The 15,698-nt window shown below is 41.4% G+C and overlaps 2 protein-coding genes across 4 annotated transcripts in view; one reads left to right on the forward strand and one right to left on the reverse strand.

Annotated features, from left to right (window-relative positions):
- ndufs7 (NADH:ubiquinone oxidoreductase core subunit S7) overlaps nucleotides 1-3,447 on the forward strand; it is a 24,209-nt gene extending 20,762 nt beyond the window's left edge. For all 3 annotated transcript variants that reach the window (XM_069928101.1, XM_069928099.1, XM_069928100.1), the window contains exon 8: nucleotides 2,405-3,447. In XM_069928101.1, the coding sequence (XP_069784202.1) occupies nucleotides 2,405-2,502 (98 nt within the window). In that variant the 3' untranslated portion in view covers nucleotides 2,503-3,447. The remainder of the gene's footprint in view (nucleotides 1-2,404) is intronic.
- gamt (guanidinoacetate N-methyltransferase) lies at nucleotides 3,402-14,948 on the reverse strand. The gene is made up of 6 exons (XM_069928102.1): nucleotides 14,540-14,948; nucleotides 12,310-12,455; nucleotides 8,555-8,618; nucleotides 7,539-7,606; nucleotides 6,900-7,010; nucleotides 3,402-5,305 (listed from the first exon to the last, which is right to left on the reverse strand). Exons 1-6 carry the CDS (start codon nucleotides 14,712-14,714, stop codon nucleotides 5,165-5,167), a joined length of 705 nt encoding a protein of 234 aa, XP_069784203.1. The 5' UTR covers nucleotides 14,715-14,948; the 3' UTR covers nucleotides 3,402-5,164.
- Between the last annotated feature and the right edge of the window lie 750 nt (nucleotides 14,949-15,698).

The following is a 15,698-nucleotide window of genomic DNA, read 5'->3' on the forward strand; positions in this document are numbered from 1 at the left end:
AAGGCCCACTATCTTTATATTGTTTCTGTTATTATAGTTTTCCATTATATCCATCTTCTGCGCTAACAACTCCTGTGTTTCTTTAATTTTTTTCAGTTTCTTCCAATTTTCTTTTTAAGTCGTTCACTTCCATTTCTACAGCTGTTTCTCATTCTTCCACGTTGTCTAATCTTTTCCCTATTTCTGTTAAGACCAGCTCTAATCTACTCATTTTTTCTTCTGTACTTTTCATTCTTCTTTTTATTTCACTAAATTCTCGTGTCATCCATTCTTTTAATGCTTCTATATATTCTTGAAATTTTTTTTTATCTATGTACCATCCATTCCCTTTATCTTCTATTTCTCTGTGCAGAGCTTGATGTTCTCCTTCTTCTTCTTCTGTGTCTGCTCTAGGGTTTGTGTCTTCTACTTCTCTTCCTTGTATCTGACTTTCTTGTTGGGCTGTTTGCCTCAGTTTGTTGGGTATTTTTTTATGGTGTCTTGATGTTGGTCCTCTTCTTCTGGGCTGGTTATCTGTTGTGTCTCTGGTTTCCTTTTTTCATTCTCACCCCTCCCATTCCCATTATTTCCTTTATCTTCCAGCTGGGAACCCTGCTGTCGGGTCTCTCTCAGCTGTTCGTGCTAAAGAGTTCCACTCCACAGCTGGTCCCTCCTCCCGTCGGTGTTGTGTTTGTCGTGCGCATCGCGCATGCGTGATTCCTCATGCAGTTATGCACCTCTGTTTGGCTCCATGAGCCATCTTTGCAGTCCTGCGTTCGGTGGGTCGCGACCCTGCGGGGTTTCCACTGACCTCGGGGGGGTGGGCTCCTCTTTCCGCGGCAGGTCCCTGCTTTTTCGTACAGGTAAGGCCTTTACCTTTCTCTTCCGACATTTTTCTTTCTTCTTTTCTTCCCGTTTTTGGCTTTTCTTTCTTTGGTGCCATTTTCTCCACACCTTTATTTTTTCTTTGTTGTGATTTGTGTGTCTGGGGCTTTGTTTTTTCCTCACTTTTTTCCTTCTTTTCTGGAGAGGGCTGGTGTTCTCCTACTGGCCACTACTCCATCACGTGACTCCTCCCCCCGCCCCTCTCTGAAAAAAAACTGTTCAACTCTCTGCTTGCAAAAACCACATGATCCTCTTAGAACAGCAAGCAGCACTCCTACACAGCCTGCGGCTCCAAACTACTCCTCCGATCTCTTTCAAAACAACAATCCAGTAATAACGTCCCTTGGGCACTCCCCAAAGTTTTTGCAAAGGCCTCCAGGAGCTGCCCTGTCTGGCTTGAGCATAGCTCCAGTATTTTAAATGAAATCTGTTTTAAAGTGTTGGTATGTGACCTACACTAAAAAAACCTGCCCCAATTTATCTCCCAAAAACTTATCTATATGCAATACAAACACAACATAATCTGTCACAATTATCTCCAATGTTATTAGTCTTTCAGTCAGCTCTGTGCAAATGCAGCAACGGTTAAATGTTTTCAAACAATGTGACTGAAATTAAAGTAAAATTCTGTAATATTTATATATTCATGCAAGTGAAGTTTGTTCATTGTCAGTGCAGTATAATATTTTTGTCTTTTAAATTGTTTTTTTCTTAATGCAGGTACATTAGGCATCGTAAGAATGAGTCTCAGGCAACTGGAAAACTTACTTATCTGGCACCTACCAATTCCCGTAGGTGCTGGATACCAGGGGTTTACTGTAATACACTTGAAAGTGAACTTGGTACATTGAATAGCATGGTTCATTACTTGATAGTCAATACTGGGATTCATGGGCTTGTTGGCCGTAAGAGCGTGTTACTGTGCTCTACTCTTTAAAAAAAAAATCATGGATGTGGTGGACCGAAAGGCTGTTCTGGATTGTGTCATTTCATGGCATTGCAGGCTTGAACGATCATCTGTCTTGTTCCTGGCTTTTTTGTGGTCTCAGTGGCTCGGTTGATAAAACAAGAAATTAACTCCCTAACTGATCCCTAGATTACTGGGTGGATCTCAGCTGGAAAAATATTTGAGTATGCTTCAATTGAACCTCTAGGTCAGTGGTTCTCAACCATTTTTCCCCCACTCACAGAGCAACTTAAGAAATCCCTTACTAACCACAAAGCACCTATGGCATAGGATGTTATAAGTGCTCTGTGGTTAGTAAGGGATTACTTAAGGTGCCATGTGAGTGGAAAGAAAAAGGTTGAGAACCACTGCTTCAGGTGATTGTGTGGGAGAACACACCAGGTTCTCTGCAATTGGTCCTGCAATAATGCCCAATGTGCATGAAGAATGAATAGTTAGGGCAAGCTGGTAGAAGAGTTGGGAGAAAAGAAGGGCTCCATCTCCATTCAAATTGCATTCCTCGGTAAGAGATTCTATTCCCTTTGGTTATTTAACATTTTCTCCAGTAACTGTTGTTTTCCCTTTTTATGTTAGGTTGCCCTCCCACAGCAGAAGCACTTCTGTACGGAATGCTACAACTCCAGAAGAAAATAAAAAGGGAAAGAAGGATACGCATTTGGTATCGGAAATAAGTACATGGTATAACTGCAACTAGTATTTATGGAACTTGTGGATAATGATCTGATGTTATGGTGGAGAGTGATCTCTTTGTGTTGTAACAATGTCCTATAAACATTTGTTTTAAAATGGGAGCCTTTCTATGGCTTTCCTTTTGAGGCAATACATGATTTGAAAAGTAACTTCAGCATTTGTTGTCTATGCCATTTTCCTGAAATTTCTTGCTGACTTTCCATTTTTCCACTTCTTGCCTCCTTGCTTTCCAGCAAACTGACACTGATAAGATAACTTTTCAATGATCTTGCGGACATATTAAACAAGACCCAATGCCCCTTTTTATAATGGGCAAAAATCCATCCTGTAAAAGAAAGGAACTGGGGGAGTGAGAAAATTAGCCACTGAGAATGCTAAATGAGTTGCAGCAAAAAAAAAGCCTGGGAAAATATTTGGCAAGAGAGTGAAAAAAAGGATAGAAAGAGTTAAAGGAACAAGAAATGTGAGGTAGGTGATACCACAATATTATTTGATTCAATTTTCATTCCTAGTTTCTCTCAGTACAAAGTGCTTGCAACATTGTGTCCAACACTGCTGTATGCCAGTGATTTGTGGTTTCCTCTAAGTGCTCTGGTTTCATCCAACCCTTCAAAACGTACAGGGGTTGTAGGTGTAATTGAATGGTAGAGACTAGTGGGCCTGAAGGGCTTGTTTCCATGCTGTATGTCTAAATTAAAATGAAAGTTAGCAATAATAGCTTCATAAGGATATGAAGGAGATCAATAAGATTGAAAGAGTGCAGAGGATTTACTAGGATGTTGCTGGGTGTAGCGACTTTGTTCCAATAAAATAGTGATTTGGAGGCCAAGTTGGGTATTTATCTGCAATGTGTTCTTGCATAAATCGGTAATGAAGTCTGTCAATTTTCTCAATCTTTAATAATAAACAAAGGGGCTAACAAGTAACTTTCCGTTATAAAGTGTCCATAACATTCTTATTTAATAGTCCACCACCTAACTCACCCTTTTCAAATCCCCAACTGACAATGCTGGCTGTAGAACCGATATTTAAATGCACCCGAAACTGCCACATGTGCTCCTTTGAACGCGCTGGCACCCAGCTCCAACCATTCACTTCCGGGGCCGAGCCAAGCGCGCATGCATCGATCCAGTCTGTGGTGCATGGGCACTGGTGGACATGCTGGCTCCAGTATGCCTACCCACCACACGCACGTGCAGTAATCAACATGGCCATGCACGGTCTACTAACCTCCAGGACACTACCGACGCTGGTGGGGACCAACAGGATGCCACCCAACAACAGGTAAACGGCGGGTCCTTTTACATTAGGTCTTCAGGATTTGAGTTTACAGGAAAAGATTAAACAGGTTAGGACTTTATTCCTGGAAGCGAAGAAGAATGAGGGGAGATTTGATAGAGGTTTACAAGATTATGAAAGGTATAAACAGAGTGGATGTGAATGGGCTTTTTCCACTTAGATTGGGGGAGATAAATACAAAAGGTTATAGTTTTAAGCTGAAAGGGAAAGGTTTAGGGGGAACATTAGGGGAAAGTTCTTCACTCAGAGAGTGGTGGGATTGAGGAATGAGCTGCCATCTGATATGAATGCGGGCTCGATCGACCTTGAGTTTTAAGAATAAATGGGATAAATAAATGGATGAGAGAGGTCTGGAGAACTATGGAATAGGAACAGGTGAAATAATGGTCAGCCAGACTAGAAGGGCCAAATAGCCTGTTTTCTGTGCTGTAGCGTTCTATGGTCCTAATTGTGAGTGGTAAGCTATGGTATTTAAATTTTGCTTATTGTTACAGTAATTGTTCCTTTCACCCAATTAAAATTTTTTTTGGGGATGTGTCATTATTCTCCACTTCAGAATCTACAGTTGCATCAGCTGAAAGTATAAAGTATTATTGGCAAATGTCCTAAAGGTAGAATCTCCAGTGAGGACCAGGTTAGAAGAGAAAGGCGAATATGGAAAATTGAAATTTCACTTTGAAACTTCTGTACACATGCTGATCGAAGATCAGAGTTGTTTAACACTGATATGCTCATTATATTCATGTTAACTGAGTTCTCCATCTTTCACTGTATTCTAAAGAAAATGGGTTATACTGTATATACACATGTAATGGTCACATTTAGTGGACAAATTTTTAGGGTAAAATCTGGGGGTCAACTATTGCACACATTACTACTTTTGACCGCAATAAGTTCTTGCATTGCTTGGAGCATCGGGACCTCAGATTGGTGGGCAGGCAGCTGGGACCAGGTGGCATCAAGAGCTAGGATGGGTGGCAGTCAGGGCCTAGGCAAGAGTTTGTAGTCAGGATGTTGAGAACTAGGATGGGTGGGCATGTGGCCAGGACCAGGAGGTTAAGTCTGCGTTTGGGGCACCAGGAGCTCGGATAGGTGATAGGCAGATGGCCAGGGCCTGAGGTGAGAGACAGTGGTTGGGGTGTTGGGAACTCAGATGGGTGGGTCGCTGGGACCAAAAATGGTGGGGATTTGGGGGTGGGGGGGAGGGGGGAAGAGGGAGACTTTTATATGCGATATATGGAAAATACCAGATTTTTAGGCCAAAAAATAGGTCGACTTATTCACTGTGTTGACTATCACATGCATTTATATAGTAGTATGACATTGTGAGTGAAGATTGTCTGGTTAGTTTTTAATTATCCTGGGCGTAATCATCTTATGAAAAGAGTAGTATCTGCAGGCTTTTGGGGGAGTGATATCCATCACTGTGGTCTCAATGTTCTCCTTCTTGAACCCAGCTTCCACCAGATGAGATACTTGGGTCTCCTGGACAAATTAAGCACAAGTATTACTTTGAATTTTGAAACCGATCACACTACTTATGGCAAAATGATGTCATCTTTATTAGCACAATACAAAATCGGATCATTAGGCAAAACCTATATAATTGTCGAAGAATATTTTGTGTCCTCATCAGTTGAGAGTTAATGGGCCAGATAAAAATAAAACCTCCCATCTTGTTCATTGGTTATGGCTGTCAGGAGAATGTGTCCACAATAAAACTCTTTTCTGCAAATATGTACAATACTTCTTGTGGCTAATTGTTTCCCCGACAATTTCTCTAACCTCACCGATAAATGCACAAACTGAGTTTGACATCAATCTTGCTGTTACTAAAATGAAATTAGATTTAGACTGCCTGATTCACCACAAATGTCCTCCTCCCTCATGAAAGAATAATTTATTCAGCAGAATATACAAATTAAGTACTGTATTTGTGCTTGTGTAATGCCTTTTTTTTTTATAAATCATCCGCATTTTCTAATAAAATGGTGGTGCAGAACCTTACCACACAATTGCATTGGTGGAGAAACAGTCCAAGAGAATTTGCCCTGGTAAAACATGGTAGGTTCAGAGTGACATTTCCTGTTTGCTGAGTCTTGCTCTGAACAAATTAGCTGCCAACATGGCAAACCTAGCTATTGCTGCCTTTTCTCTTCTGACTCCAGCCAGTGCTGCTGCTTTAATTAAGAGCCAAAAGTGAGGTGGATGGTGATAATTCCTTCACCACTTGCAATGAGAAGCAAGACTGCTTGTTAAATGGATCCAGGTGCATGTAACAGGGACAATGGTTTGAAATAATGTCAATTCAACTGAACCTGAACCACAAATGAGGTTGAATGTTGCTGTGCGTATTCACTGTGGACAATTCCAACAAAGACATGATGACTAATCACATTGTCTTAAAGTTATATCTGCAATTAGACCCTTTTTGTCTTGACAGACATCCCTTTGATTTTTGCAATCTAATTTAACAGAAGGTGCATTCTCTGTCTTAAACTGCTTGGATGAATTATTTTTTTTCATGCATGTCTCTATTTCACCTAACAGCAGAGTGAGAAAATATTAACCTTTGAAATGCATTCCCTGGGGTAGTGGTGGAGGAGGGGGCAATGGGGAAATTTAAAAGGTTCTTAGACAGACACCTGATACAAGAAAAATAAAAGGTTCTGGGTGTGAGGTAGGGAAGGATCAGATTGAGTACATGGTTGGAGGTCTGTACTGAGCTGTAATGTTCCATGATATAAACACGGAAAATAGCAGAGTTCATGGAGACAAAGAACAGCTGCAGGAACTCAGCAGGTCAGACGGCATCCCTGGGTAGAGGTCCGTCAGTTTCTACCCATGGCTGACCCTTTCTACCCAGGGATGCTGTCTGACCTGCTGAGTTCCTCCAGCAGGTCTTTGTCTGCTTAAGACACCAGCATCTGCAGCTTTAATGCTTCAAACTTTATGGTACTGGGACTAAAATCACAACTCATCTTTATTTCATGATTAAAGTTAATATTACACTTTAATTTTCAGTGCATTTTTCCCCATTCGCATTAGTAGTTCTAAGGAAAACGTATTTGGTTCTTACCTGGAACATTTTCTCAATGTCGCTGTACTTTTCCTTCAGTAGCTCTCCCCAGGAGGTGAGGTTGCAATATGTAAGAACACCACCTGGCTTCAACAAACGCAAAGCATGATCCTAATAGAAATTTTAAGCAAAGATCATCAGTGCATTTGGTTTTCTTCTCTCCGCGGGACCTTCACTAAAAGGTTTATGATGTTACCTAACGTAGAATTGCAGTGCACGTAGTGAGTCAACATCAATGCCAAATTATTAAAAGGTGGAATGAGATGACAAATAAGATCGAGATTTGGGGAGGGAAGAAGCACTGAAGAGCAAACGAGCGACTGTATTTTCTGAATTGATTTCTGGGGATGGGACTACAATAGTCAGGGTGGAAATTATACAGTTATGCAAGATATCGTCAACAGATTATGCTTTTTTTTTGCACTATATAAAAGACAAAACTAATATGTGTACAGTGCTATGATACATATCTGGAGTTAATTATCAGATGCTCTTCATAAATAAGGCTTTCCAACCTCTTGGTTGATTCTCTCCTCTGATTGCTTACACTTGAACACAGTGAAGATTGCAGTGATCAATTAGCACTGCTCATTTGCAAACTCCTTCTCCCCTCCCCACCCCCTGTGGGTTTGATCTTACCTTTATAAAAACAAACTGATGGATGTGCCAGGTTTCTTGCGACAGAGGGTATGTATCATAAAGAATCCCTGGAAAGCAAAAATTTGAAAGGAAGAAATTTGAATTACTTCCACATCCAAAGCGAGAAAAAGGGCACAGTACCTCAAATAAAACTGCAACCATCTCCACTGCCAGTGAAAACTCCTGCCGCCTCAGATTTACCAGTTGAAAACAACTTTGAAAGAGTCAAAAACAACTTTGTGTTGAAAGCAGCCAATTCACGTGGCAGCTCTTTTGCCAACAGAAGTTTGACTGTCAGTCCAAGGTTGCAAAGCAAACTGCAACACGTACAGAATGTTCGGTTAGCAGAATACACTCCGACACCAACCCCTATGCAGCAGGATAACAAAAGTTATGTATTGACAGATTATTTTTAACAGTTGTCCTGGAGCTCTTAATTCTTTCTACAGATACTGTCGGTAACTCTCTGTATTCTAAATATTTTGATCTGTGGGAACTGTGGAGAAATTCTGTTTTGCCTCACTAATGTCTAAGAATTATGCGGAGTAACAATGCTTTTCAGACATTGTTTTTCTTTTTTCCCTCTCGCCCGCTCGCTCCTCTCTCCCTCTCACCCGCCCGCTCGCCCCTCCCGCCCACCCGCCCCTCCCACCCGCCCGCCCCCCTCACACGCCCCGCCCCTCTCGCCCATCCGCCCCTCTTGCCCCTCTCGCCCACCCCTCCCTCCCTCCTGACAAATGTGTTTAGCTCTAATTTTGTTACACTCTTCTCCTATTAGCAGCTGTGCTTTCAGCTGCCAAGGCCAGAAGCTCTGGAATTAATTTTCCTTCAAGCGTCCATCCTTCATTAACACCTTTGGTCATCTCAAAATCTCCTTAATAATATATTGCCATGTTAGAGAAGTGATCCAGAAATTGTTAGCCCACTGCTGAAAATTAAGCAGAGAGATAAAAATGGACCAGAAATTTTACCCATGCTGACATTTTTTTAATTACAGTCTTTAAGTTGAAACTTACCATCAAAATGTGAATCGGGTAATGTAGAAACTACATCCTCCCAGAGTCCTTTGAGAGGAATAACCTATGTAGAAAAATGGATGCAACATTAATGTTATGACTTGATTTTTAAAAAACCTTTATTGTGTTTAATTAAAAAAACATGGACACATATTAATCCAATACATGGGCTGAAATATAAATGACAGATAATTTGTACTTCTCAAATAATACCTTAAACATGCATGGTATAAATTGTGTGTACCCCTCTTAATCAAACCCTTTTTATGAAAACATCTCGAGAAAAAAGAAAACTGAGAAAAAAAGGGACCCCCCCCCGCCATTAATCAAACCCCTCCCTCTAAACACCCTCCCTCTAATTAAAGGTAATTTAATTCATTAAATTATGGAAATACTCCATGAACGGGCCTCATGTCTTATAAAAATTCACCTTTACATCTTTAACATATATAAACTTAGGAAGCACCACAGAGTACGAGTAGGTGGAGTGCAACCTTTCCATTTCTTCAGAATTGCCCCTCTAGCTATCAATGAGGTAAAAGCTAAAATTCGCTTCTGGAGCGTAGAAGATTGAGGGGGGACTTGATAGAGGTGTTTAAGATTTTAAAAGGGACAGACAGAGTAAATGTGGATAGGCTTTTTCAATTAAGAGTGGGGGAGATTCAAACTAGAGGGCATGGTTTAAGACTGAAGTGGGAAAATTATAAGGGGAACATGAGGGGAAATTTCTTTACGCAAAGGGTGGTGGGGATGTGGAATGAGCTTCCAGCAGACGAGGCGGGATCATTGGTTACATTTAAGGAAAGACTGGATAGTTACATGGAGAGGAGAGGACTGGAGGGGTATGGACTGGGTGCTGTCAGTGGGACTAGGAGGGTGGGGATTTGTTATGGCATGGACTAGTAGGGCCGAACTGGCCTGTTCTGTGCTGTAAGTAGTTATATATGGTTATGAAGCCAATACTATTTTCTCTTTTTCAAAAAAAAAACAAATGGAGCAATTAAGGGACAAGGTTCTAATTTGGCCATAAAAATGATTGATAAAGTTTAAAAATAATTTTTCCAAAATTTTTCTAAACTAGGGCAAGACCAGAAAACTCATCAATGAGCCTCAAAAATGTTACATTTATCACATCGTGGATCAGTATCCGAATAGAAGTGAGATCGTTTAACTTTTGAAATATGAGCTCTATGCACCACTTTGAATTGCAACAAACAAAGTTGCGCACAGACTGAGGGTTCATTAATCAAATTCAGAACGATGACCCGGTCCTCATCTGGAAGTGACAAATCCAAGTCACGCTCCCAATCACTCTTGATCTTAACTAGTGAAACTCTACTCAAATCCATCAAATCACTATAAATAAATATGAGAAAATTGAAAGTCAAAAAGTAAATCATGAATATTTGTTTCTGAAATCAGTGGAAAATTAGAGAGCTGAAAAAATGACTAGTTGGTAATTTAAATTTTGCGCTCTTGTTCAAAAGAAGCAAAATTACCTCAAAAAGAATCTTTAACATTTTTGATACCCAGACTATAACTACTCCCTAAAACCTCTATTTGACAAAGAAGGTAAAAATGATGAGCTATGATAGGACTGGCAAGAGAAAAACTATCAATTCCAAAAATGTTTCTAAATTGTGCCCCTATTCTCAACCTATGCCTCATTATCGGATTGCTTGTTAATTTAGAAAAAGGTAAAAAGGACCCGAGGACTGCCAACAATTCAATTCCATTTCCATCCCAGAAGGGTGATCAATTAATTTATCAAATTGTAACAAAAGAAGCAGATTACATATTTTGACTGTCCAATAGTCAAATCTGAAATTTGGAAGCAACAGTACTCCACTCTTTAGTTTTTAGAAGATGCGCTTTGTTTAAATGAGGTTGTTTTCCTTGCTATATACACAAAAGAAATAAACAAATCCAGTGAAACAAAAAAAGATTTTGGGATAAAAATTGGTATAGACTGGAAAAGATATAAAAATTCTCATCGAATTAATACATCCAATCATCGTGTCCATCCCAAAAATAGGACTTTAACCTGATTAAATGTTGCAGACCTGTCAAAGGACAGACAAACCCTCTCATAGCGTCAATGGCCATCGAGCAAACGCGTGCCGTGAAGCGCAGAAAGGGCATCCCTTGCATCGAAGCTTGGTCTGGCCATTCACTGTAACAGAACATCCCCCAGGCATCTTGGACCTCACCATGCTGCTAGATCCAGGAGGGGATGTCAAGAGGGTGGGTCTAGATCTGTGCAACCCCTACTCACCTAAATCTATTCATGCACACACTCTTCCTTTCTGAGGAATGGGGTATCCTCAGATCAAACCCCACAAACTGACTGAAAGGAACCATCATCATCCTGAGATGGATGGCCAGGGGAAGAAATGTTGCAGAAAATTTTTCCTTCAATAAATTCTTATAACTCTTAGTAATTGTAATTCCAAGGTATCTAAACTAATCATTCACTAACTTAAAAAGGAAATTGGAATAACTTAAAGAAGACCCCTTTAAGGTTAATAATTCATTCTTATGCAGATTTATTTTATAGCCTGAAAGCTGACCCATATGGACAAATAAGGTTAATATATTTGGTATAGAAACCTCTGCATTTAAAACGAAAAGCAAAAGATCATCTGCATATAAAGAAATTTCATGTTAACACCATTCCTAATTATCCCTGAAAAATCTCTACACTCCCCATAGAGCTATAGCAAGGGGTTCAAATACCGTCAAAAAGCAATGGGCTTAATGGGCAACCTTGCCAAGTTCCCCATTAAAGCCTAAAAATTTTTGAATGTGAATTGTTACGAATTGTGGCCATGGGACACAAGTACAGTAATTTAATCAATTTAATAAAATCTGGACCAAAATTAAACTTTTCAAAAATAGCAAATAGTCCCATTTTACCCAATCAAAAGCCTTCTGGGCATCTAATGAAAGAACACATTCAAGAGAAAGATATTCAATAATCGATGTGTATTATAATAATGATTTTTGATCCAGACCACTAATTGATGGTAAAATATTCTTTAATTTACAGGCCAAGATTTTTAGATAATATCAGATCTACATTAAGTAATGAAATGTGTCTGTACGAAGCACATCCAACAGGATCCTTTCCTTTTTTCAAAATGATATGCAAGCCTCATTAAAAGATGATGGAAGCTTCCCATCTTTAAAAGAAATGGATCAAATACAAGAAAGATCAATACATAATTTCATATATATATTTATACGATGGAATTTACTGCTTTTACAAATATTAAGCATTGAACTTGTTAAGACTTGATTCTAACTGGCTTTTCACTTTGTGGAAATTTACGATACAATAAAATGGGATGTAACTACATTGCTTTTATTGAGGTAAGCATTGCTACAAAGATAAATGGGTCATACTGGTGCTGGTCTGTCATTCTTAATTATACATATTACAGCATCTTTCTCAGTCCGAAACATTACAAAGATTCCCATGAAGAGTTACTTTGAAATGACTATTTCATTAAGGTGAGAGTTTCAGTGCTTTGAATGATCTTTATGTTGTACTAATTGTTTACGATACAATATTGTTTCTTTATTCTTTTGGATTTTGGATTTGAATCTAATCATATTGGCTCGCTCCAAAGTCATTTAGGTTTTTCTTCATTGCCACTTCTTCCAAGACCAAAACCATAAAAGGGTTTAAAAAGAAAGATTGGAGTTGCAGGAAACAGGGCTGAACTATCAATATATGTCAACAGAGCGCTCACCTTGTGAGGTTGCTCCTTTGCCCACTCCTGCAACCTTTTAAACACACCGTCATTGCATTCAATGATCCAGTGCTCCTCAATATTTAAGGACTCAATCTTCGTGGCAGCAATTGCCATTCCAAACCCGATCTCCAGAACTCGTCCTCCTAGACCAAGAGAAAAAAAATCTTACTGTTTTTTTTTCTTCCCTATACTTCAGCCCAGAGTGTGCATTCTGCTAAAGCTACTGGCTATAGCACTTGTGAATCTGCGGGAGTCATCCACTGCATCCAGAGCTCCCAATGGGTTCTCCTCCACATTGGAGAGACTGGGAGATCGCTTCATTGAGCACCTGGGCTCTGTCTGGCACAATAGTGTAGATCTCCCCGTGGCCACCTATTTCAATTCCCCATCCCATTCCCTTGCTGCCATGCCTTTCCATGGTCACATGCACTGCCAGACTGAGACACCTGCAAATTGGAGAAACAACACTTCATCTTCCAACCAGATGGCATTAACATGGACTGCTCTGGTTCCCCTTCCCCATAGTTCTGACTCTCTCTGCCCTTTTCTCTGTGTCTCCCTACACAGAGCCAAAATCAATTTTCACCTTCACCTCATGTTCAATTTTGGCTGTTGGTCAGGACTCCACCCCCTCCCCTCCCATTCTTTCCCCGTCATCTCTCGTCTTTAATTGTCTGCTTGCTTTTTTCCTTACATCTCGAAGAAGGGCTCAGGCCTGAAATACGTTTGCCTCCGATAACACCGAGTTCCTCCAGCATTTACCGTGTGATTTTCTAGCAGAGATGTCGACCAGCTGGGCAATTGAAAATCACTTCATTTCTGGAGCTGCTCCCCTCTAACAGGAGCAAGCAGTCATTCAAATGCAATACCGACATGGTGAGCCATGAATGAATGAAACAGCTGGGTCACTGGAGATTAACAGCTGTTACCTTATATGTCTATGTGCAGACTGATCATCTGTCCCGATGCTACTGGGACATTTTGACCAACTGGTTCGACAGAGGAAGAAGCGGGGACAAAGTTGCAACTTTTGATAGAGTCATGACGTGATAGTGATTCTTAACCCTTTAAATAGACACAGATTTATATTTTTTAATTCCAAAATATTTGAAGTTAATGATTCTTCCACAGCGCCAACGAAACAGACAATCTCCACTCCCCTTGATAGGGCACAGGGAGTCAGTCCAGGGAACTCGGACAGCTATCTGCATTGTACACTTGGAAATATAATCGCTGTTCCTTCCTTGTCACCGTTCTCTCTTTTGGATCGGCGTAACGTCGTGTGCTGCAATGTTCTATGAATATCTGAGCAGAGGGGGCTGCAGCAGTTCAAAGAGGCTCTCCGCTAACTTCTCAAGGCCAATCAAATGCTGAGGTTATCTGCCACTGGAGCCGGCAAATCGGTAACTTTGAGGTCTCGAGTTTTTAATTCCAGGGAAAGCGCAGAAGCTTAATCACCACGTGTCTTCACCTCCTCTCCGCTTCCGAATGTTTTCCAGCGACTCAGTTGGAGTTTGGACAAATTCCCTCAAGTTTCAGTAAGCGCGGGAGGCATTAATGGGTTTGAAAAATAGCATTTTCATCTCATCTTCACCTGTCAAACACAAGCCTGCATTCAACCAGCCACCGCCCCTTTCTCATAAAGTCAGCTTTGGTGACATTCTTGGGTTTAGCCTTTTGAGAAAGTCATAACATTCTAAGGAACTGAGATTATGTGATCATTTTGATACATTTACAACCTACTCCTGCTTTGGGATGGCTGATGCAAAAAAGGACCTCGCTCCACTCGGGTCCCCGCTCCGAACCTGTGCCTTGACGCTAATAAACGATTCGCTTCAGCTTGAAAAAAGTGATCACGTTGCCTCCTTGGCACTCGCTTGAATTTTTAAGCCTGGAACTCGCCTGAGCAACAAACTCTGCTAGAAAGGCGGGTGGTAGGGCCTTCCTGCTTTACCTTGGCTTGAGTCCCTCAATAAACTTTCACCTCCTATTGGACTTTGTCCGTGTACATGATTTTGTTAACATTTGGATTTACAACAGGGCGATCACGGCCACGCATCCCAATTGAGCACCTGGTCGAACAAAAATGAGTTTGTGGCCACAAGAGCTTAGCCGAAGTACCAATACTTGTCCGAAATGACCCGCGCTTCCCGTGGAAGTGACTTCCTTCTGGGACTGTGCGCCCTGAAGTTTTTAATCAGCGGATCGGATGGGGGCGAGCCATTACCTTTCGATGCAGCCACAGTGGCCAAGGAATGCATGTATGGAGTCTCCCAGCGTTCCATGACCGGTTTCCCCAGGATCTGCAAGTGGGCATCGCACTCATCGTATTCGGCGTGCGCCAACCTCCAGTCGGGTTTGCAGTCCTCTCCCTGCGAGAAGATTGGCTTCTCTGCACTCATTGCTCGGGCAGCGGCGGGGATCCAGCGAACTCAGAGCAGGACCGAAGTTTATAACCTGCCACTTGTGCTGACGTTGGACGTTGCTCGGATGGTAACCCTCCCCCAGCGTGGAAAACTGGTCTATTTTTAAAAAAAAGATTTTCACAGGCAGAAATCAGAATTCGGGGCAGGTGGTCGCACCAATTTGATGCTACTGTGCTATTAACTCTTAGCAGCCCCGTTTATAGTATAATTGTCATAGCCGGAAGCAGATCTATTTCATATATACATGCTCTCTTGTCCGAGACAGTATGTGTTGTCGTAATCATAAGTATGCATGAGATGTATGCAGGTTGAGCTATTAACCTGACCGGAGGTCAGAGGGCATGCGCGGGATGTATCCAGGCGCGGGATGTATCCAGGCGCGGAATGGTGGAATAATGGAAGCGGTAAATCATGACATGTGTGTGTATATATGTAGCTGACTGCTACAAAGAAGCATACTCAGTGTGTGAGAGGTTAAGCTCTGAGATTTTCTGAGGCTGGAAAGGCTCCTTTTTTTTACACAGTTGTTTGTTTCATTGCCTCACATCACAATTGCGGGCAGGAACAATCCTTCTTCATCCCCACCCTGTTAATGATCTTTTAGCACCAGTTTCCAGCTGCTGGTCTTGTACTGCTCCAGCTTTCAACCGCGCCAGTTAGCTGTGTTGAGGGACGTGTTACACTAGGGCACAGGAGGGTAGTGTTAACTGTGCCGACTGGGATGTCCTGAAGCTTCAGCCCTGTGAGAGCAGGCCTGTACTGAGGTATCTCGTCGTCCTGCTGCTGTGCCACGAAATCCAGTTGGTTAGCCAGAGAGTGGATTCTCTGCATCGACAAGGCGTCCACGATCACGTTGTCTTATCCTGAGATGTGCCTTATGTTGGTGGTGTCCTCCTAAGACAAGTGTCTCTGTTGGCAGGCTGACCATGGGTCGGAGATCTTTGCCAGGGCAAATGTCAG

The sequence above is a fragment of the Narcine bancroftii genome, chromosome 3 (assembly GCF_036971445.1).
Source record: "Narcine bancroftii isolate sNarBan1 chromosome 3, sNarBan1.hap1, whole genome shotgun sequence".
Taxonomy (NCBI): domain Eukaryota; kingdom Metazoa; phylum Chordata; class Chondrichthyes; order Torpediniformes; family Narcinidae; genus Narcine; species Narcine bancroftii.